General features: G+C 43.2%; 1 protein-coding gene across 5 annotated transcripts in view; it reads left to right on the top strand.

Annotated features, from left to right (window-relative positions):
- Positions 1 to 24,468, top strand: part of RCAN2 (regulator of calcineurin 2) — a 274,052-nt gene that overhangs the window by 223,755 nt on the left and 25,829 nt on the right. For 4 of the 5 annotated variants that reach the window (XM_045057620.1, XM_023254041.2, XM_003986213.6 and 1 more), the window contains one exon: positions 23,050 to 23,223. The exons of the other annotated variant lie outside the window; for it this stretch is intronic. In XM_045057620.1, coding sequence (XP_044913555.1) covers positions 23,050 to 23,223 — 174 coding nt within the window. The remainder of the gene's footprint in view (positions 1 to 23,049; positions 23,224 to 24,468) is intronic. 5 annotated transcript variants of the gene reach the window in all.

Genomic DNA, 24,468 nt, shown 5'->3' with positions numbered 1-24,468 from the left:
GTGGTGGGGATAGTTCTGGAGCCTTGCTGCTCTCTTAGACACCCTTCCCCTCCAAGGAAGTGAGGCACAGGTGTTATCTGTTCTCAGATCCCCAAACTCACTTGGGGATCCCAGAATTCTACCTGCCTCTTTGAGGTTTTGGCCAAGATTAGGGCAGAATATAGGACCCCTACTCAGACCTATGTCAGCACGTAACTGTATTTCTCTCTCCTCCAGCTCCCTCTCGCTCTCTAGTCTGGAGAGTTTTTGTCATCTTTGATGGGAAAAACTGACTCTGTAAATATTCTAAATATTTTATATAGTAGCTGGACCTCATCTTTTAAACTTGAAAGCTGAGAATCTGACCCCCTTGTTTTCTGCTTTCACAGCTGAGGGAGCATCTGACCCACATTTAGCTACCTGAATAGACTAATAGCATTCAAAGAAAGAAACCGTCAGTTAATACACCCCTCAACAAATACAACCAACCTTCCAAAAAACAGAAGTCAGCAAACACTTTGCTTGTGTTATCAAAGGTTTGCAGGTCGAACTTGTTCTCGTCTGAACTCAGCTCTGTGTTAATCACAAACAGGAAACAATAAACTGCTGCTGGAAAGTGGATGGTAAAACAGTCACAGGCCACATTTTGTTGGCCACATGATCCAGGAAACCTCTGTGCTCTATCCCATTGAGCCAAAACTCTCGTCATCATCTTTATCAGCATTTTATGCATCTAGCCTTTCACAGAGCTGGTTACAGGCCAACTTCACCTAAGACCCAAATGCAATGGTTAGGCTCATTCACAAAAGAAATAAACAAATTATGACCCCCCCCCAACATTGGCCACATCCTTTCAGCTTTCTAAAGAGACGATGATCATCATTAGTGCAACAACCATGATTCCGTTTAGAGAAAATGCCCATGTCATAGGTGGGACACAGCCATTCGGCTAAGTCTACATCCATATCCTTTCTGCACTGAATGAGGAGAAAATACATTACTGTTTGCAAGATTTATAGGCTACTGTTTATATCTGTTTATGGATATGATCCCTGCATTTTTAAGATCCTACACACATAGATTTTTTTTAGCTAATCAAAGAAAGATGGTAATAATTTTCAGTTATTCTAACTAGAAGGAAGAGATTGACTTCAGCAAAGGAAAATCGCTTAAGCCCCTTAAGTCTTATTTGATCTAAAAATGGTAATAGTGATAATGCTTCCCTTACATACCTCAGAGGGTTGTGAACCTTAAGATATAATCTATATAAAACATAGATTACATGGGTAAAAGCAATGTATAAAGCCTGAAGTACAACAAAGACACCTGATGTTCATGTTTTTATCATCATTAGTGGTAATATAGAACATGTTTTCATGGATGAAACAGAGAAAGAAAAATTCTGAAGTCCATGCCTTCATCTTTAGTCAAAGAAGAAACAAATTTTTGAAAGTCAATTAACCCAATTGCTTCAGTGGCCAAAAGGACAGCATAATGTTGGTACCATCAGGAAGGGCATTGGCAAAAATGTGTCAGCATGAGCCACCTACATCCAATATTTGGAACACCAGCTCCTAAAATAAATAACAGCATAGCTCTGGTTACCTTTCCTGGATAAAGACATAGCCAAGGCCTACAAGGGCATAAAAGCAGGACAGGTAAAATATTCTAGAACATTTGAAAACATTAGATACCCTTAAACTCAAACAAAAAAATGCTACATGAAAGATGTTTACCCAGGGGGGCCTACAGGGGGTGAACATAGCCCTCATTCATAACTTCTTCATAACTTCATAATGGTATAGCAAACCATTAGAAACTTACAAAAGCCAAACTCAGGACAAAAAAAGAGAAAAAAAGAAAGAATCTACACTTTTTCAGAATTATCTACTAAATCTGGAAAAACTTATGGAACTAATTCTTTTTAGGAGTAATACAGGCTGAAAATACTACTTTAAAAAATCTTGTTTTACCTTTAATAACATTTGTGTTTTTTTCTAATTATAGAAACATGACACATTTATAGAAAAATTGGAAAAAAACAAAAAAGATAAAGAATATTAACACAGGTTCGTAACAAAAACATTATCTTCTTCCAATTGTTTTCCTTTTTGTGTAATTGATTGTGTAATATTTAATATAAATAGAAGTGTTTATGTAATGTATTTGTAAGTTGTGCAGCATAGTAAAACAAATCCCTATAAACCTACTAAGTTAGGAACAGTCATCGTTCCTTATTTCAAGAGGCTAATACTGTAGCTTCAGGAATAAATATATGTTGATGCAGCCACTGTGGAAACCAGTATGGAGGTTCCTCAAAAAACTAAGAATAGAAATACCCTATGATCTACTAATTCCACTTCTAGGTATGTATCCAAAGGAAATGAAATAACCCTCGAAGAGATACCTGCACCCCCATATTCATTGCAGCATCATTTACAATAGCTACGACAAGGAAACAACCTAAGTGTCCATCAACAGATGAATGGGGAAGCAAATGTGGTCTCCATACACAATGGAACATTACTCAGTCGTAAAAAGAAAGGTTGTGGGAGGGGAGATGGGCTAAATGGGTAAGGGGCATTAAGGAATCTACTCCTGAAATCACTGCTTCACTATATGCTGATTTGGATGTAAATTTTAAAAAATAAAAAAGAAAGTTAAAAAAAAAATGCCACATGTCCGGGAACTACAGGAGGCTAGTTCTAGGAGCTGAGGCCGACCTTTGGCTGACAGCCAGTAAGAAACTAAAGCCTTCAGTCCTACAATAAAAACGAACTAAATTCTGCCAACAACCTGCGTAAACCCAGAAACTGTTCCTTTCCCAGTCAAGCCTCAGTTGAGAACTACATCTTGGCAAACACCTTGATTCAAGCTTTATGAGACCTTCAATAGCGGGCCCACAGAAAATGTGGGACCATAAATGCATGTTGTTTAAAAGGAAAAGAAAAAAAAAGGAAATCCTGCCATTTGTGACAACATGGATGGGAGATGGACCTTGAGGGCATTGTACTAAGTAAACTCAGAAAGAAAAATACTATAGATCTCACTTATATGTGGGAAAAAAAAAAAACCAACTCGTAGAAACAAAGATTAAGCTGGTGGTAGGGGCAGGAACAGGGTGTTGAGTGGGGAGACAGGTACAGACTTCCAGTTATAAGATGAATAAATTCTGGGGATATAGCAAACAGCATGGTGACTCCAGTTAACGATAGTGTATTATGTATTTGAAAGTTGCTAAGAGAGTAGACTCTCACTAGAAAAATAAAAATGGCAACCATAAAAACTATAAAATAAAAATGGTGAGGTGATGGATGTGTTAACTAATTCTACTGTGATAATTATTTTGTTATGTATCCATTTATCAAATCACTTTGTTGGACACCTTAACCTTGCACAATGATATATGTCAATTATATCTCAATAAAGCTGGGGGGGGGGGCAGCCAGGGAAGAACCTCATTAAAGTCAAAGGAGTCAAAGGAGGCTGTGATAGCTTTACCAGGCTGGAGGTGGGGGACAGGTGGAAGTTGAGAGACACCTTGTAAAGGATGTATTCTGTGTTTCACTTCATTCTGAAGGTTCAGACGACTGTTAGAATGATAATATTTTGCTATGCCCATCTTTGTCGCACTATCGGCTATTTTGGATAACAAAATATTATATTATAACAAACTATTTGGGGCAGCATGTTGCAAGCACTTGAAAAAGCCGTGCTATATTGTAAAGGACACAGGACAGACATTAGGGTTAAACCCGCACGCCCCCCCCCCCCCCCACCCGCTGTCCTGTCAGTAGCCCAGTAGCTTTTGGCAAGGTCTTTAACTTCTTCACAATAGTTTCATTAAGAAGGGATGATCTCGGGGCGCCTGGGTGGCTCAGTTGGTTGAGCGTCCGACTTCGGCTCAGGTCATGATCTCGCCGTCCGTGAGTTCGAGCCCCGCGTCGGGCTACGTGCCGACAGCTCGGAGCCTGGAGCCTGTTTCAAATTCTGTGTCGCCCTCTCTCTGACCCTCCCCCGTTCACGCTCTGTCTCTCTCTGTCTCAAAAATAAATAAACATTAAAAAAAAAAAAAGAAAGGGGGCGCCTGGGTGGCGCAGTCGGTTAAGCGTCCGACTTCAGCCAGGTCACAATCTCGCGGTCCGTGAGTTCGAGCCCCGCGTCAGGCTCTGGGCTGATGGCTCAGAGCCTGGACCCTGTTTCCGATTCTGTGTCTCCCTTTCTCTCTCTGCCCCTCCCCCGTTCATGCTCTGTCTCTCTCTGTCCCAAAAATAAATAAACGTTGAAAAAAAAATTAAAAAAAAAAAAAAAGAAGGGATGATCTCTGTTACAGTTTTAATGACGTGAAGCTTATGCCTAAAAAGTGTTAAAGGTTGGTGTTCATTGGCCCAATCGCCACAGCGTAGAGCCAGGTCCCCTACTTTTGCTGTCCCTTGAAGCAGTGTACGGGACACTTACCAGTTTTTCAGGGACACAGAATATGTACCATATATCAAACTTGTGGGGGGAGGGGAAGGGTGACTACTAGAGATATTTTCCCACATAACAGAAAATATTAAGAAAGAGGAAGATAGATGATACATAAAATGGTAGAGGTAACCACTGGTAAGAACAAACTGGTGGTTGCCAGAGGGGAGCAGAGTGGGGGGATGGGCAAGAGATGAAGAAGTACAACTTTCTAGTTATGAAATAAATATGTCAGAGAGATGAAAAGTAGAGCCCAGGGAATATCATCAATAATATTGTGATAACTTGGGTGCCAAACGGCGAATACACTTATCATGGTGAGCATTGCATGATGTATATAAATGTTGAATCACTATGTTGTACACCTGAAACACATATAATTGTGTGGAGAAATGCCCAGCACAGTGTTAGACATTGCACCAGAGCTAAATTATAAGTTCCCTGCCTTGGATTTGAAGAACGAATGAATTTTCTGAAAAAGAAGAGGGTACCTTTTTTTTTTTTTTTTTTAAAGGTGATGACTAATGATTTCCTTAAGGAGAGTTATGAAGGTATTCTTTGGCTCATCTCATTTATGTTATGCCCCGTGGACTTAGTCTTTGTTACATCGAACCACGTGAAATTACCAATATTCGATGTGTTTTTTTTTTTTAACTCCATAAAATGCAATTTCATGTGGCTCAACCCAGTATCGTTTGGCAAGATGTCCCCGGTGCCCTTCTGGCCCAAAGTAGTAGGCTTAGAAAGAGTTGAACTCCTCTCTCTACTAAAATCTCTCTAAAATGGCAGGAACAAATGTAAGAAGAAGTAATCCATGGCATTGGAAGTAGGAGAAAGTGCCATATGAGCAGATAGGGAATCCTTCTGGAAGACAGCAGGCAAGTGGGATCCTATGGGCAGGAGCAGGCTGCCACAGGGGCGCCCCTCCCCAGGAGCGCCCCGCTCTCTGAGCATCACCCTGGCCAACCAGGTGGAGTCACAGGCCCCCCCTACATTCATGTTCGCAGCCTCAGCACGCGTTCCCAGGCTGAGCCTGTGAGTAGGCCATCACGAAATGAAGTGGGGTTTCTTGAAGAGTGTCGGGGCTGTGGGAGAAAGAGCTGAGCCTCAGGGAATCTGAGTCAAATGACTTTCAAAATGACGGTGAGGCAGCGCTACAGGCTCAGCCCCCACCCCAGAGCCGTCGCCCTCATTGGCTAGCCCTGGGTTCCCGCACTCAGCTGACACCTCCCAGCTTCTGGGTTCCGAAGCCTGTCAGTACCTCCCACCCACGCACCCTCGCCCTCAGAACCCTCCAGGTCCTCCCAACATGCCTGAGGCATGCATTCCCCTGTCTCTGAGGCATTGGCCTTGGAAGGCGCTCTGCTGAGTCCTCCTGTGAGGAGAGCCCCCCAGCCCAGGAGAGCAGGGAGCCATCTCACCATGGCCTTGGCCCTTCTCTAGGGGTAGCTTTCAAGCAACGACTGATCCAAGGGATGTAAGGTGCTGAACTGGAGATGATTGCTAAGTTTGTTGGGACTGTCGTCTAATGTGATGGCAAAATACAGACATATTTGTCAATGCAGTGACCCAGAATGTTCACCACCGGTCACCTTTGTGGGGGAGAGGGACTACTCAAAGATGTTTTCCCACCCAACAGAAAGTGTTAATTCATGAAATAGAAAGGTAGGACATACATGGAGTGGTGGAAATAACCCAGGACTGAGATTCAAAGAAATCTTGTCATGGCTGATGTACAACAGGCCCAAAACTTAACCAGTGGAAAGAGGGCCTCTGCCTTGCTGGGGGTCTGTGCTAAGTGACTTCGAGACTCCACTGGATGTAAAACAAATTGTATAATTCGGAACCTGGATGTACAGTTGTGTGGTGTTATTAATGAAATAAGAGCTTCTGTCTCTTAAATGAAAATGAAAAGAGAAGCATGGAGCCTGCTTGGGTTTGTCTCTCTCTCTGTCTCTGTGTCTCTCCCCGTCCCCCCCCCCCCGCCCCTGCTCTCTCTCTCTCATAATAAATAAACTTAAAGAAATAATAACAAACAAAAAAACGTTGCTGTAATGTCTGTAGGTTTTGTTGTGTGTGTACATTTAGGACCCAAATTCTAGTGCGGTTTTGCCTCTGACTGGTGATGAGGCCTTGGGTGTGTCACCTACTGCTCTGCTTTACCTCTCCCAGTTTGCAAGTCAAGGGGTTGGAATTGGTCACCTCTACTATCCCTTCTAAGACTAGAGATTAACTTGATCACTGATCAAGTGAACCTTTGGAAAAAGTCATTAAAACTGAGTGAGATAAGGAGGTGGCTGAGGTTGGTATCATTCTTACATATGTACTGCTTGGGCTCAAATGTCGCTTGATTAAGCGACACACAACAGAAATAGATTGCTCAGTCGATCTTCAAGGTAGATTGCAGTTCACATGATTGGTCAGCTCAGGCCACAGCTGGTACCATTTGGAAGTCTTTTCTGGTTTTCCTCTTCACTTGTCCATGGAAACCTCCAACACAGAACCCTACCTACTCAATGGACTCCTCCCTTGTGTGGGAAAAGAGTCCAGGGAAAACAAAGAACTTGCAAAGAGCAAGATCATAATCAATGTAAAAAGAATGTAGTGAGGGTGCCTGGGTGGCTGAATCAGTGAAGCATCCAACTTTGGCCATGACCTCACGGTTTGTGAGTTCAAGCCCCACATCGGTCTCTCTGCTGTCGGTGCAGAACCTACTTCAGAACCTTTGCCTCCCTCTCTCTCTGCCCCTTCCCTACTCATGCTTTCTCTCGCGCACGCAAAAATAAACATTGAAAAAATAATGATTAAAAAAAACAATGTAGTGATTGTAAGACCAAAGCAATCAATGGGTATCATTGCTAACCATAACTTTGCAAATATATGAATTAATGCAAAAAATATTGAAAACCGCTAATACCCAAGGACAGCACTGATAATGCCTAATAGCACAATTACATAAATCAGTATTCACTGAGTCAGGAAGCTCTTAAGTCTGAAATTGTCCAACCCATGCCTTCCAGTCTGGTGCTACCCAAACTTAAATGGGATGCTGATCATCCGGGGATCTTGTTGAAATGCAGATTCTGAATCAGTAGGTCCAGGGGCTTTATGGGGCTGAGATGCTGCTTGCTTAACAAGCCCCTGGGGTTGCTGCTGCTGGTCTGTGGTCCACAGGTTGTGCTGTCAGGATAACATACAGCACCTAGAACAGTGTCTGCACTTAAGAAGGTCTGGCAAGTGTTGGCAATTATTATTATGGCTGAGATGTGCAGGGATTCCAGCTCTCCATGCTCGTGTGCAGTAGCACTTGGTTGTGCAATGGTCAGTCTTCTTAGCGGAACACCTACCTAGAATCTTTTCACATACTCATTTATGAATTTTAGTAATCCCTAAAAACGTATTCTGTATCTGCCTCATTAGATTACAAATAAGTATCCCATACTAGAAAGTCTATGATATGTGCCTGACTGGCGGCCACGAACAGCAGAGAGGGCTTGCACGTTCCGACAGGAGTGGCCATCAGCAGGACCATCACCTCTTTCTAGGGTGTTGAGGATCACAGCTTTGCCATCCCTGATTCAGAGGCCCAGCCAGGTGATGACCACATAGCCAGCATGCCCTGAACACTCCTGAGATCACAGTATAATCAATAGTGCTCCTGCTTCAAAGTGCCCTGGTTTGGGCAATACATAGGGTAGTGATTCTCATGATAGCGGACACTGACGACAAGTTACTGGCTGCATTCGGTTCGCATGCTTCTCCCCAAACTTTCTGCCACAGGGAGAGAAGGGAATTCTCAGTCAAATAATTCTTCTTGGCCGGCAATGGTTTTGGCCCTACATCAGGCTTATATTCAATAATCTTGAGCTTTTGTGTGTAAATCACACACACACACACACACACACACACACATACACACACACACAAATATGTGTATTGTGGAAAAAAACATACTTTCATTACTATGATCCTATTTGCAGAGACTTCTAGTCTGAAATGCTTATGTGAAGCTCCCATCCTTTGGCCAGGAGAAGCTTCTTTTTGGGTTCCAACCATTCTCCTAGGATGACACCAGAATTCTTCACACTGCCTCTGGTCCATGACATGTACAGGAGCAAAGTTGACTGAAGACAAAAGATGCATCTGTCTCATTGGGTGAGAGGTAACAGAAGGGAGAAACCCATATCCAGCCGGCTCCTCTCTGCTCTCAGCGGGGTGACCTAGAGGTTGGCCATAACTCCAGCTACTGGACTATCTGGGGTGAGATGTGCATTCTGTCATGACCGGCTAGCCACATAAGGCAAATGTCGAGTCTCAACCCATTTCTTCATCTGCCTCAGAAGCTTTATGTGAGATTGAAATGGATTATCATATGTAAGGGGCTTAGTGAGGGGTTGGCTGCCTCATAAATGTCCAGGTGGAAATTTAAGCCCTGTGCAAAATTGCGATCCCAAATTATGCTCAGCGTTAGCGACAGCTGCAGAAGTGGTTTTGTTTTTAGGAGATCCGTGTCAGCCTCGATGGGTATTGGCTCTCATGTTTCAGTCTGGAAAGCTCTCATTCAGGTAGCGTGTGTCCCAACTCTGGGACAGATTGAAACAAACCTTTTAGTTTCAAATCTCAAGGAATTTGAATATGAGAGATTTAGCTGTGTTAAGGTTTTATCATTAACAAGTATTCTTTTTGTGCCATTATGTGAAGAACAGAGGATAGGACCTAAATAAAATGGAAAAAGTGTAATTGAAAGGAGGAAGAAACAGTGGGGTGGACCAATAGGACCATAAGAAACTGTGTTTTCTTTCTAGATTTAAGATTAAGTCATAAAAAGTTGCTCATATCTGCCTCTCCAAAGAATGGAAATGCCATTTCAATTTCATGAGAAAAGTAAGTTAAGGATACCATGCTGCCTTTGAAAAGCTTGCTTTGATCGTATGCCAAATGGTAAAATGAATGAATTAAATTTTAAATCGCCTATCTTCCGGAGGATGTGATATGGAACATATTTAGGATTTAGCCCTTTAATTTAACATTAAACATCCTAAAAATGTCCTCATCAATTATTAACTTCCCGATATTAAAACAGAGGCTTCACTTCAGTCTCGAGAAGACAGAACACTATTTGTTTTTAGACGTTCATTTCCTACCTCTTTCAATGACAACACAGAGTGGCATTCAGGAAAGGGGTCATTTCCAAAATTGGTCTCTGGGCTAGTGAGCGCTCTGTCCCATGTGCATCAGCAGGATTAGAATTCAAATGAAATGTAGTCAGTGGAGCATATATATTGCCAGGAAAATAAATGTTGTAAGAAACATGTATGAGCTGACTCATAAAATAGCAAACTCTCAAACCTCACTTGGTTCACATTTACAGCATTCTATAAGTATTTAATAACAGTTGTGAGTGTGCCATAAGGGAAAATGATTCCTTTCGTCCTCTTTTTCCTCAGTCCCCCAGCATGCCTTTCCTTAGAGGTGACATCAGATTAATAGGGACATATAAATCCTTTGATGATGATGCTCTCCTGCCCAGAACAAAAAGCTTCTTCAAACGTCCCCCACCACGATTCATTTCCACACATCAATATTCTGTCCATTTGTCACATACCATTTATTCCCTGAAGTCTTTCTTGACTCTTCCTGCGTGTGCTCGTGCACACACACACACACACACACACACACACACACACACAACTTTGATGACCCATCATTTCTGAAAGGAGATTCAGAGTGTGTGAAATAATCAAAGGAAGAGGAGGGTAACCCTAAACGGAGAGAGGGTATGTCGGAAGAAGGGGTCAAGAAAGACTTCAGGAAAGAAGTGTGTATAACTTGACATCAACTTCCCTATCATAGTAGGGTGTTCAGTACACATTTATTGATTTTTTTAAATGTATATTTATATATTTATTTATTTTGAGAGGGAGGGGAGGGGCAGAAAAAGAGGGAGAGAGAGAGAATCCCAAGCAGACTCCATGCTGTCGGCACAGAGCCCAACGTGGGGCTCAAACTTATAAACTGTGAGATCATGACCTGAGCCAAAACAAGAGTCAGATGCTTAACCAACTTAACACCCCCGTGCCCCACAGATGTATGGATTTTATGGAAGGATGACTTTGAAGAGAAGAGAAAATTCACCCAAAGGTAGCATGGGGGAGAAGGGGAGGACTGTTCTATTCATCTTGCCTTGTCATTCATTACCGAGGGACCCCTTCCCATAGTGAGGCATCCTGGATGGTACACGGCAGGCACTCAATAATGCATACATGTGAAAAGGACACAAGGGTCAAAATGACACCATTTCTGCCCTTGAAGTTTCTATAGTCTAGTTAATGAGGGAGCAGTTACCCTCACTAACTAGATCACTGTGTTATGGGATGTCTTAACCTCCAGAGGATTCAAATCAGAGAGATTTCTCAGATATGAGACCTAAGTTGGCACTCGAGAGACAACGAGACCTTACTTGATGGGGCTTTGACATACAGCGTGATGACTGCAGTTAACAACACAGTATACTGTAGACTTGAAACTTGCTTTGTGAGTAGATCTTAACATTCTCCTCACAGGAAAAGAAATTGGCAACTATTTGAGGTGGTATCTTTTAACTAAATGTATTATGGCGATCATTTTACCATCTGTATATATCTGAGACCATTATATTGTACACCTTAAAGTTATGCAGTGTTATAGGGGCCAATTATACCTCAATAAAGCCGGGGGAAAAAAGAATATGGGGGGAAAAGTTATCTGAAGGAAAAGGGTGTCAATGGCAGAAGAAGGAGCAGGTGCAGGAAGGCCAGAAGTACAGAAGTGCCTGCCTCAGGAACCTGTGAGTGGAAGTTAGGAAGTGAGTGGCTGGTGTATAAGGGATGGGGTTGAGAAGGGGTAGAATGTGAGATTAGTAGGGTGAGTGAGGACCATTTTATAAAGGGCCTTTAATGCTAAGCCAAGCCGTATTCGAACAGCTGTGTGAAGCCACTGAAGGATTTTATATATCGGAATTTTGTCTTTTAGAAAGACCTCTCTTGAGGCAGACTTTCAAAGTTGGTTCAAGGGTTGCCAGACTGAATCTAGAGAGACCTAGTGCAGTAATGGGACGAGCTGTGACAAGCCAAGGAATTGGTGCAAGGGTGAAGGGTTGGGAGAGCACAGGTCTTGTTGAGTTGCTGTAGGATGTGGGAGTGGGGGAGAGGGAGAAGATCAGGTGACCCACGGCTTCCTAACTTGAGCAACTGGGTATGGAGACCGTTCATTGAGACAGGGGGGTGGGGGCAGCAGAATTAAAGATATCCAACCGGTGCCTTAAACTGAATAGTTCCAAAGCCAAATTCTCTGCTAGGACCTCTAAGGGAACATCCAAGAAAAAAGTTGAATATGGGGAATAGAGTTCTGGAGACGGGCTTGTCTAAGAAACAGGTGAAGTGTTGTTGGAGGGGCGAAAGGAGCCAGGTGTGAGGGAGGGGCTGAATGAATCCCTTATGTACCTGAACTTCAAACATTTTTGGTAGTGGCTGGCACCTTTGTCATGTATTCACTGTCTCTCCGAGCCCTGGCCGCCACTGATGGTACAGGATCTCCAAAGGGAACAATTGACAGCCATTACCCAGTTGATTCCTCCTCAGAATTCTTTCATTTACCGTGCCGTTTTTGTCAAGAAAACTTTGAAAGCTTCGCAGCCAAGAAAGAAATACTGATGGTTAATTTGGACTCTACATCTTAAGTAGATAATAACATCAATAAAATCATATTAGTATAATTAGACTTAATGTTATGTGAGCTATTACTCTGGGCATCCCTGTAATTGCGCTTTACCATCTGTAAAGGATTAGATCCAGGTAACAAGGCTAGATATAGAAATACAGTTGGATGTAGACACAGATGTAGGTATACCTCGACCTGGGGATAGGGAGATGTGCATATCTAGGGCTAGCAGGCCTGTGAACAGACATATGAACAAAATATCGCTTCTCCTCCAATCTGGTACGAGCACACTAATGCTCAGTACCTTTCTTTTTTTTTTTTTTTTTTAATTTTTTTTTCAACGTTTATTTATTTTTTTTTGGGACAGAGAGAGACAGAGCATGAATGGGGGAGGGGCAGAGAGAGAGGGAGACACAGAATCGGAAACAGGCTCCAGGCTCCGAGCCATCAGCCCAGAGGCCGACGCGGGGCTGGAACTCACGGACCGCGAGATCGTGACCTGGCTGAAGTCGGACGCTTAACCGACTGCGCCACCCAGGCGCCCCTGGTCAGTACCTTTCTAAGTGACTTAAACATACTCATTGACTTGATGTTCAGGGAACCCCTATCCCATAGAGACTGTTATTATTCCATCTTACAGACAAAGAAACTGAGGTGTCAGATAGATCAGTAAATTGTTCAAGGTTGCACAAATCCTGGGTTCAGGATTTGAACGAGCTAAGCGTGGCTCCAGAGTCTACGCTAGTGACGTGGCTTTAGGCGGCCCTCTCATTGCCTAAATGTAATAGGTAGGACGATATTTAAATGAAGTTAAAATGCAATTCCTGGTCTTACGAGTTACGAAGGAGGCTGTGCCTTTCACCAATCACACCGGCACAGTTAGAGAGAGCTTCTATCTAGTCAGGGCTGGGGACAGCCATAGGCGCTCTTGCAGGTTGATGATCAAAGAAGAGGAGCTGATGGCCCAGAGAAGGATGAAACTGTCATTAGCCCTCAGGAAATGCCCTGAACCGAGGCAGCCATTGATACTGTAAACTGCAATGTGGCAGCTCTAAAAGGATCATCAGATCCTTCCTTTGTATTTAAAACCATGCAGATATGTGCCATTTGTGGCCTGTACCTGAGATCTGTGCTCATAATTCCTCCCTCAGAGGTCTCGAGGTTACCTGATTGACCCCGTACTCATCCCCGGTACGTGTGGGGTGCTCCTCCCCACTCTTCCCTGGATATCCAGAGACCCCTCGGGATGCTTAAAATGTTCTGCGGCAGACAGGGAGCCTGCAGCCATCCACAAATGGTACCTTGCTTGGTACAGCAAGATCCATGTCCCCTGGGCTCTCTTGGTGGGGGGCAGAGTGACCTCCCAGAACAAGCCCTGGGCTCAGGTGCTAGAAGGGTCTCACATTTGCTTCAGGGAGTTAGACCCCGCAAGGGTCCTAGGCACACGGACAATGCCACCTGTACGTCTCCCTCTTGGTCCACTCATCTAACACTTACGATCCCTTACTGTACAGCTGTTGGGACAGGTTCCGAGCACCCCTCTTACTGGCTCCCCCGGCCCCCCGCCAGTCCTCCATCTTGGGTATTTACAAAATGGGTGCTGGTGTGCATAGCAGGGAAATACTCAGGCATCTGTATGATAAATGAACTGACATTTTGCAAATTCAAGTTTCTTGGCTTTCTTTCAGGTGATCCAAACACATAGGGACATGTTCCTTATCAGCCCGAGAGTCATACAAACACCGTATTTTCACTGTATTGTACACATGGCCTCCAGACTCCTTTGTGATGGCAGAGTATATTTGTCATTTCTCTTAGGCATATTTCCTGGGAAATGAATGAAATTTCAGCTTTAAGGCCCTCATTGCATGGGCCTATACCCAGGCCCTGGCAGGACCCTGACGATGTGTTTCACGTGATCATGTATTTTTTGGTAAAATACATAAAACTAATTTTTAAGAATTTCTTATTGTCGTTAAAAAAATATTTCACTTTGGGACACCTGGGTGGCTTAGTCAGTTAAGTGTCGGATTCTTGACTTTGGCTCGGGTCATGCTGTCACAGTTCGTGAATTTGAGCCCCATGTTGGGCTCTGCGCTGACCATGTGGAGCCTGCTTGGGATTCTCTCTCTCTCTCTCTCTCTCTCTCTCTCTCTCTCTGCCCCTCCCATGCTTGCTCTCTATCTCTCTATCTCAAAATAAATAAAAATAAACTTAAAAATATTCCACTTTGGGGGCGCCTGGGTGGCACAGTCGGTTGAGCGTCTGACTTCAGCCAGGTCACGATCTCGCGGTCCGGGAGTTCGAACCCCGTGTCAGGCTCTGGGCTGATGGCTCAGAGCCTGGAGCCTGTTTCCGATTCTGTGTCTCCCTCTCTCTCTGCCCCTCCCCCGTTCATGCTCTGTCTCTCTCTGTCCCAAAAATAAATAAACGTTGAAAAAAAATTTTTTAAAATAAAAAAAAAATATTCCACTTTGGCACCTATTTAATATTATTTTGCCTAAAGAGGGTTTCCCAAGTTCTCAAAGCTTCAAGCTCCACAAAGCTTAGGTTGACCCCCATTCAAAGAACATTCCAGATTGTAGCCCCTGTACATATCCTTGGCTTAGAGGAGTTTGAGGGGTTTGTTTATCCAGTTCTATATGCGTAGATGGCAGCACAGCGAGATCAGGAAAATGGAGACTTCTTCCACTAGAAAGAAGTCAAAATGTACTCTCGCATACAAACATTATCCAGCCACCGCGAGACTTAGGGTGGGAAAGAAAGAACAGATTCGAACACAGGCCGTGGAAAGCATTCTGCTGAGAGAAGCAGGTGATGAGGTTTTAGGACAAAGGGGGTTCTTTTAGAGTTTAGACCTTTGACTCTCACAAGGACCCCAGTGGGAAGGGACAAAGCCTTTTGTGCCTTTGCCAGTGAATTATCTTCTCCCAAAGCAGTCACGTGGCACAAGGTCTGTCTGCTTGTTTTATCAGTAAAAAAGGGTTGTGAACCTCCTTTTCATATTGATTTTTCTATTTAGGTAACATCGGGACCACAAATGAAATGAAACGAAACGGCATTTAATACAAATCTGCTTGGCCTAAGAAATCCTGGCAGGTTAAAATCCAGGAGGAAAAATCCCCCCATGCAGTCCTGATATTCCTTTCACACAAGCAGTCTGAGTTAGGGAAGATTTATAACAGCGGGTCCCTGTGCCAGGAGGCCCTCCTGAGCAGCCTGTAAAATCCAGTATGATCTTTAAACATGGGATTTTCACATGACTTGTCAGTGGACTCCATTGAGAGGTGATAAACCGAAATGAATTATTTCATTCTTCAGCAGTTTCTGGGAGGTATTATCTGACAGAGGAGAGCCTTGTGATTTTGAAAGAAGCCGAATTTCTTATTAAGATAATTTATACCCAACGGGCTCCTAAGTGAGAAAATTGAAAAATATATAAAGGCATACAGCATCGTTTGGAATGCGGATAAAGGCAGCGTCGGACCTCTCCAGGAGCTGCGTCCTCAAGGATAGCACTATTCTTCCCGGCTGACAAGGAAAGCTGGTTTTCTTGTTCTTGCTTTTCAGACTTCTCTCTTGCCTGCATCTAATCAACGACGTTTACGTCGTGTAAACAACTTGCGCTTACTAGTTCCGGTTTTGCTAACTGGGTAGTTGAGTGACTTTGTGGAGGTCATTACCTTCTCTGGCTTCCATTTGCTTCATATGTTGTTCAAGGACAATAACAATCTCAACTCTCCCTCAGAGGGTCAGTTCAGGTAAGTAAGGATTCGGGGACATAATATATTACACAGAATTGTTCTTCTGTAGCCTGTCTGGTTTGGAGTTAAATTTTAATATGCTACTAGTCTTTCTATAAGATACCTTACGGTTTTGTATCAGCCAATCAAGTAGAATGCATTGAGCCCTTCCTAAGTCTTCCTAAGCTTAAAAAGCAATAGTCGCTCCCATGTTGTTGGGAAACTATAATTAGTCACCTGCTACTTGATTTTGTTCCATCATTTCTGAGGGCAGGGTTCTTCCCATCACTGGAGCCTCTTTGTGAGGACCCTGGACAGATCCCTCCTCCTGGTTCCGAGACAAGGCTCCTCTTTACCCTGTGGACCCCGAGACCATTGTATCGCTGGTGGGGAGTGCCATATCGTGTTAGCTTTGAGAAAGATTAGAAGCACATTGCTGTCCCAGTCATGCGTGGCGCGTGTTCAAGACCCCGTGAGAAGCTTTTCTGGTTTTCAGGAGGGTGTCCTGTCAGAGGGACTGCCCTTGTAAATCTTTCACAATACAGACTCCTCATGGGAAAAGAATAACTAGGCGTTCTTGGCTCCAATTTATGTTTCTACCCTTGTTCTCCTTTTTTATTTCTGTAACTCAGTTCCTATTAAGCAAACACATTGAAAGGCAGGGAATTTAAAGTCCCCAAGTATTCATATTTGAAACCAAGTTTCCCTTCTTCCTTCTTTTTCCACTCCCCCCACTGCACACACCTGTCTTGCACACCCCACCCTGGAATGACCCCGCTTTCCACTTCCCACTCACCTGGAAAAAGATGGCGTAACAGAATTCGCTGGCTCTGTTAAAACCATCGGATCCCCAGTTTCATTCGGTCCCTTAGTGCTGCATAACTGCCTATGTTAGTTTTCTAGGGCTGCTGTGACAAAATGCCACAAACCAAGTGCCTTAAAGTCACAGAAAGGTATTATCGCACAATTCCGGAGGCTAGAAAACCAAAACCAGGTGTCGGCAGGGTGGTGTTCCCTCTGAAGCTTGCGGGGGAATTGCTCTTCGTCTCTTCTTAGCTTCTGGTAGTTGCAGTCTTCCAGCAATCTTTGGCCTTCCTTGGCTTACAGTTGCACCACTCCAGTCCTCTGTCTTCAAATGACACTTTCCTTATGTCTCCCTGCCTTCCCATGGCTATCTTCTTATAAGGACAACAGTCATCCTGGATGAGGGCCCACCCCATGCCAGTATGACCCCCCCTTACTTAGTTACATCTTCAGTGACCCCATTTCGGATAAGGCCATATTCTCAGGTACTGGAGACTTGAGCGTGTCCTTTGGAGGGGACATAATTCAGCCCATTACACCGTTCTTTGACTCATCCACATTTACTCTCCTTACCTCTGACCACAGCAGCTGTTCTGAGTCTTTCTCAAGCTTCTCAAGCCCTCAGTCTCCCTTCACCTTCCCTACCTGAACAGAGGACCTCACCATCCATTTCCCTGAGATGAAAAGCCATCTTCAGTTTGCTTGTTGCATTTCCATACTCCTCCATCCTGATCTATCACCTCCTGTCTCACGGGAAGAAGTGTCTACAAGTCTCTCTGAAGCCTCTTCTTCTTGTCTCCACTACCCTCTCCTCTTTCCTGTCTCCTCTCTCCCCTTCATCATAGTTTCATTTTATCAACCAGGAAGTGTCTCCCCACACTCCCCAAAATCTTGTTGTGACCTGACTTCCCATGTAGTTATCATCCCACCTCCCTCTTCCTCGTTACCACACTCTCTTTCTCCACCTTTTCCCCTCCGTTCACGCCTCAATCCATAATAATCCAGGTTTCACCTCCACATCTGTCCAAAGAGCTCTCAGTAGTGTCACCAGTGGTCTCGCACTGGCCAAAACCGTCTTCGTCGTTTTCACCTTCCCTGCAGCATTCAGTTACTATAACAACACTTTCTTGAATGATAGCCCCTCTTGGATTTCCATTATGTTGTGTCCTTAGAATTCTCGCTAGACTTCAACCCAAGCCAACTAAATCCTTACTTTCTCTGAGATATTATGGTACTGCTGTTCTCAAAGGATGGCCTACAGATGCTTTTCCATGAGGTCAAAACTATTTCCACAGTAAGGCTAAGACACTATTTTCCTTCTCAACTGTTTTGACAGTTATATCCATGGTGCAAAAGCAATGGCACTTAAAGCCGCTGGTGCTTTGGTATGAGTCAATGCAGTGGCAGCAAATGATATCAGTCTTATTCGTACTAAAAAAAAAAAGATAGAAGAAAGAAAGAAAGAAAACACCAGTGTTACTTAAGAATGTCCCTAAAAAAAAATTTTTTTTAAATAATAAAAAAAAGAATGTCCCTGATGGGGCCATCTGGGTGGCTCAGTGGGTTAAGCGTCCTACTCTTGGTTTCAGTGCAGGTCATGATCTCACAGTTCATGAGATCGAGCCCTGCACCAGGCTCCGTGCTGACAGCATGGAACCTGCTTGGGATTCTCCCTCTCCCTCTCTCTCTTCACCTGCCCCTGCTCTCACTGTCTCTCTCAAAATAAACTTTTAAGAAAGAACTTAAAAAAAGAAAGAATGTCCCTGATGAAGCCATAAAATATATTAATTTTATTATCTTTTTTCCTTGAACATACACCTTTTTAATAATCTGAATAACAAAATAGGGAGTACACTAAGTATACTTGGATACAATGTTTGAGGTGAGATACAATGAGATACAATGTCTGAGTTGAGGAGACATTCTAAGCTGTCCTAAGCTGAACTAGGCATTTGTTTTTCTCACGGAACACCATTTGTACCTAAAAGAACAACTAACAGACAAAGTGTAGTTATGCAGACTTAGATATTTGGCAGATATTTTCTCAAAAGTGAATGGATGAGGGTGTTACTCCAAGGAAAATAACCATCAGTGTTTGTTGCCAGTGATTAGGAATGAACTTTCAAGCAAAAATTAGAATTTTGGAAAGCCTGTATTTACCAACACGAATCTGACATCTTTCCAATTTCTAAAGACTTTTTGATAAGATAGGTGGTAACATTAATGAATGTGACTTTTTATACTGTGTGATGAAATGGGTGAGGACTTGGAAAACCTACATAACGCAAGGAACCATATTTTTCAAGTGGTCAATGTATGTCATTACAGAATCATGCATGGGTTTAAAAAAACACACACACATTAGGGGCGCCCGGGTGGCTCAGTCGGTTACATCTGACTTCAGCTCAGGTCATGATCTCACGCCGTGAGTTCAAGCCCCGCATTGGGCTCTGTGCTGATCGCTCAGAGCCTGGAGCCTGCTTCAGATTCTGTGTCTCCTTCTCTCTCTGCTGTTCCCTCCCTCACGCTCTCTCTGTGTCTCTGAAAAATGAATAAACTTTAAAAATGTTTTTTAAAAATTAAAGGTGAAAAATAGATAAATGGACCTTAGTGTAATCAAATAAAAATGTTATTTGATTATAGCTTCAGAGTCAGCATTGTAATATACTTTACGAAACTGCCCCTTGTCAAGCTTTGATGAAGTATCAGGAAAAAATATTCACAAGGAATTTCGAAGAATATTTGAAAGGCTATTAAGTTACTCCTCCTGTCTCCAACCATGTATTTGGGTGAGGCCAACTTTGATTCATATCCTTCAGACAAAACCACATAGTATAACAGATTGAGCCTAGAAGCAAATGGAGATTTCAGGTATCTCCTATTAAGTCAGAAATTAAAGAAACTTTCAGAAATGAAAAAAAAAAATGCTCATCTCACTAAATTTTTTCTTGCTTTGGAAGAGCTATTTTTCATAAAAATATTATTTTAACATCTAATGGGCTTATTATTGTTACTTTTAAATACATTTATAAGTGTATATATTTTTCACTTTGCAGTACAGTGAACATTGGTAAGTGAAACTCACATTAACAAAAGTTCTTTAGGATTCTCCCTGACTTTGAAGCGTATGGCGAGGTCCAGAGACCAGAATTTGAGATCACTGCTGTGGAACTCTTTTCAAACCAGTGGTTACAAAGGGAGCTGACTGTTGAGGAAATGAGGAATTTATTGGGCGTGTGAGGTGCCAGTCACTGTGTGTCTGGGGGGAACCGGGGCATCGAACCCTAGATTTGCTCTACAGGAAGGTGAGACACCCCAGTGGGTAGCTGTGTTCAGGACACCATTTTGCCTAAGGGTTTGTCGCTGTGCTTCGCCTGCCTGCAACCAATTTCTCCTCATGTTCTGTCACCTCCACCAGCGAAATGGTTGTCATATCACTCCTGGAAGCAAATCGAGAGGGCCAGTGAATCCCCCCCGTTCTTGGCCAGCTGCCTGTCGCCACTGCCACTACAAGTCCCCAAAAGACTTGTGCCGAGAGGACAAGCCAAGTAAATGTTCGTTTATTGCGATGATGATTATTATCATTACAGGGTTTGTGAAAACCCTGGCCCCTGAGTCCAGGTTTGGTGACCGACCTCTTTTGATGATCAGCCTAAAGGCCCAAAACAAGGAGAGGAATGAGGTTCCTGTCACTTGCCAACTCTAGCTTGATGCAGGAGCTGCCTGGGGCTCTCTTTTGAAGATCGGTGGAGAAAACGATTGCCTTCAGTTACTGACATCTGCCGAAGCCTGCCAAGGAGTCGGCATATAGGCCATTCATTGTCAGCCCTCCCCTGAGCCCGATGCCAAGACCCCTTGATTTTTTTCTTCTAATCCAGGCTCTTGAGGCCAAACAGCTCTGAGCAACTGAGATGCGAGGCATAAAGAAGAGATATACAATGCAAACAAGGAACTAGAGTGAAGGAAAAGAACACCTCCCCTCCAAGTTGGTCTTCATGGCCACGCTCAGGCGCGGGGGAGGAGATGAGGAAGTGAACTCCCAAACCAGAGGTGGAGAAACATAGAGCTACAAAGAAGACCCAAGAACTTTGTCCTGAGAAATATGACTATTTCTAGATAGAAATAAAAGCTTTTAATCTCTTAATTCCTTCCATTCCTAAAAATTCCCCAAATTAATTAACCCACCAGCTGTGATGTGAGCAGCTGAGGGCACTTATCATTGTGAGAAACCAGAAAACATTGTATTCACCAGGACCCCTGTTCAGGAAAACACAATATTGTTGGGAAACGATTCCTTAATGAGCCCTCATGGAGTGGTGGCAGAGGCCCCAGGCCCAGGGGTCGGCTCATCCCATGGCTTGAGACTTGAAGGAAAAACTTCCCAAGGAACAGACAAGGAAAGATCCTTGTCTTTGTTCTGTTTCTTTGGTTCTTTCCTTGTTTTGTTCTTGTTAAGGGAAGGGGATTGAGAACTCAGTCTGAAAAGGGGAGAAAGAGCCCCTTAAATCTCCATGATGTCATCAAACTTGAAAAAAAAGAACTTGCTTTGAATGTATCATTTGTGGTTCTGGACCGGACGGATAGGGCATAAAGAGAAAGACACAGGAGTCAAAAATGGGAGGAACCATAGGCACGCCCTGGGGAATCTCAGAAACGAGCCACGTTTTTGGAAGGGTTGCAAGCCATGGATCTGAGGGTCTGAGACGTGTTCATCTGGAGGCCCAACAGGCAGGGAGACCTTCTCTGCCATCTGGGCTCTTCTTCCTGTGCAAACCCCAGAGGTCAGTGACGTCACAGCCTCGCATCACACTGCTGATTCTCCTAGATGTGGTCACACACAAGCTTGGGTCAGTTTATTGATCCCCATCATTTGCTCCTGCTGTGGCACCTCTCCCTTCTTCTCAGCCCAGCAGTGTCATTCTTTATATAATTGAAAGCGTCTCTATATTCAGAGTCACAAGGACTTTGGCCTGGTTGTAGTTCTGCCACTAAGTGCCCATGTGACCAAGGCGGGTCCTTGTCTCTTCAGACTTCAGGGTCCTGATTTGTGGAATGATAGAGGTGAGGAAGGAAATGGCTTAGGGCCCTTACAAACCAAATTCAGTGAATCTTGCTGAACCTTGGTGCATCTCCATTCCGACTTGTACTCACTCTTAAAAGATATACCTTCCGTCGTAGAAATAAAAGCATCAGGGTTTGTTGGTTTGTACAAACAAAGAACATAGAAGTTCTTTACTTAGCAACAATTTCTCCGCTAAGCACATACAGTAACTTCGCATACACTGGTTGTGTTACTTATAACAAGGATTTTTTAAAGCTAAGAGAAACCAGACAGATGGTATTAATATATGTATTTTTTAAGTCTTTAATTTTCCTTTTGTGCCTTGCCCCCGCCTTACGGGCATTCTCATATCTGTGTCTGTGTCTGCCTCTCACAGTAGGTTGTTAGATCACTGAGAGAGGGGAACGCAGTAATACTCATCTGTGTACTCCCCTAAAGCCTAGCGACCGTGCCTTGTAATAAGTGAGCATTTAATAGAGATGTGTTTAGTTGAATTGAAAATTGTACTGAATCAAAAACTTCAAATGATTACTTTGTATTGTGATAGGCTTGGTTATGCCGTAGGAATAAAATAATCTCCAGATCTCCGTGGTTTAATGCGATAGAAGTCTGTTTGTTTATTTGTTTTGCCAAAGCAAAGTCAACTCTAGGATGGGTGGGAGTAGGGAGAAAGATCTTTCTGCTCCACACAGCCCCTCAGGGACCCAGGAGAATCTCCTGAGGGACCGAGGAAAGTCCTGTTTCTCGATGGTATACCATTTGGAACGCATGGCATCTTCAGAGAAAGATAGGAAACTTTCTCAAGGGCTTTTTCTTGCCTTCTGCACACATTTCATGGACCAGGACTCATCCCATGACACCATCTAACTAGTGCCACCAAAGTGGGTCGTCACTTGTAATGTCTACCACATACTTTACTCAAAGAGCTCTAATATTTTAGAGTTAATGAACTTCTTTGAGAATCTTATGACAACAATGATCCCTCTCCCCAGAAAACAATACACATACAGAGAAACTTCCTCAACATTTTGCATAATTTTCAGGTCTGTTATGCATTTCAAACCCCATTCACTGCTCCTCTAAGGATCCCTAGACCCAGGTTGCGAATCCTTCCACTGAATCCACGGGCATGTTTAACACCCGGTAACAGATTGACAGGTGAAAAAAATGCATGACTAATGTGCTGGTCGAATGTTATGTTGAGAACAGCCTATTTATTTACTTATTTATTTATTAATTATTTGTGTCGTGCAAGATACATGACCCACGGATTTTCCTCTGTGTTTGTTTTATCAGGAAAAATTTGAAGGTCTGTTTCGGACTTACGATGACTGTGTGACCTTCCAGCTATTTAAGAGTTTCAGACGTGTCCGAATAAACTTCAGCAATCCCAAATCTGCAGCCCGAGCCAGGATAGAGCTTCATGAAACCCAGTTCAGAGGGAAAAAATTAAAACTCTACTTTGCACAGGTAAGGTAATTCTTGCTCTACATTATTATGATTATTATTATTTTGCCTTTTTAAAAGTGTAAATGGAGCCCTTTCTACTTTGACTGGTTTGTAGTCTATAATTAGTTCACAGATAAACAAACCTATGCCCTGATTCCCAGACAGGGGTATCACAGAGGTTTAGAAAGCAGGCTCTGAGGGCTGACAGCCTGAGCTGTCACCTGGGCAAGTTACACAATGTCAGTGGGTCTCAGTTTCCTCACCTGTAAATAGGGAGAATGATACACCATTCTGCTGTTTTACGAGGATTAAGTGGACTATTGCATGTTAAAGTACCTAGTGTTTGGTAAATGCACAGCAAATATCAGCTAGTACTTGTAATAAGAATGGTCTACACCTAGGGCGCCTGGTGGCTGAGTCAGTCAAGCGTCCAACTCTTTGTTTTGACTCAGGTCAGGTCATGATCTCATGGTTCATAGGTTCACAGCTCTGTTGGTACGGAGCCTGCTTGGGATCCTCTATCCCTCCCTCTCTCTCTGCCCCTCCCCCCACCTGCTCTTTCAAAATAAATAAATAAACTTAAAATTAAAAAAAAAAAAGAATGGTCTATTCCCAACTACTCTTAAACTTCCTAGCAGGCTTATAATTAAACGTTCAGTTATATGATAGTTTTAGTGGACTGTATATCTTTCCAATGACTCCGATTCGTGAGAAAAGATCACAAATATATGAAAATCAGCTGTGTGTTTTATTTCATCCAAAACTAAGTGCTGGCTATTCCCAACGGGGATGAACAGTTCTTGGCAATGCTCACAAAGTCCACGGCAATAGAAAATCAACGTCCTCATATTAGTTCCATCAGTGCCCTCCCTTCATCATTAGATATCCTGATCCATCTCGTATCGGTCAATAAATGTTGTTCCCACCTTTGGGCCCTACGAAGATGGCATAGTAAAAAGAACATAGACTCTGCTTCTTTTTAAGGCTGAATAGTATCCCGTTGTACGTAGATGCCACTTTTTCTTTACGCGTCATCTGTCGACGGGCATTTATGTTGTCTCCACATCTTGGCTATTGTGAATAGTGCTACAATGAACACAGGAGTGTTAATATTTCTTCCAGAGTCTGAATTCAATTCTTTTGGATAAATACCCAGGAGCGGAATTAGTCATTGAGATGGCGGTTCCATTTTTTATTTTTTTAGGAACCTCCATATTGTTTTCTATAGTGGTTATGCCATTATGCATTCCCACCAACAGCACACGA

The sequence above is a fragment of the Felis catus genome, chromosome B2 (assembly GCF_018350175.1).
Source record: "Felis catus isolate Fca126 chromosome B2, F.catus_Fca126_mat1.0, whole genome shotgun sequence".
Classification (NCBI taxonomy): domain Eukaryota; kingdom Metazoa; phylum Chordata; class Mammalia; order Carnivora; family Felidae; genus Felis; species Felis catus.
The sequence above is the reverse complement of the archived record's forward strand: the minus strand, read 5'-3'. Positions and strand labels throughout refer to the sequence as shown.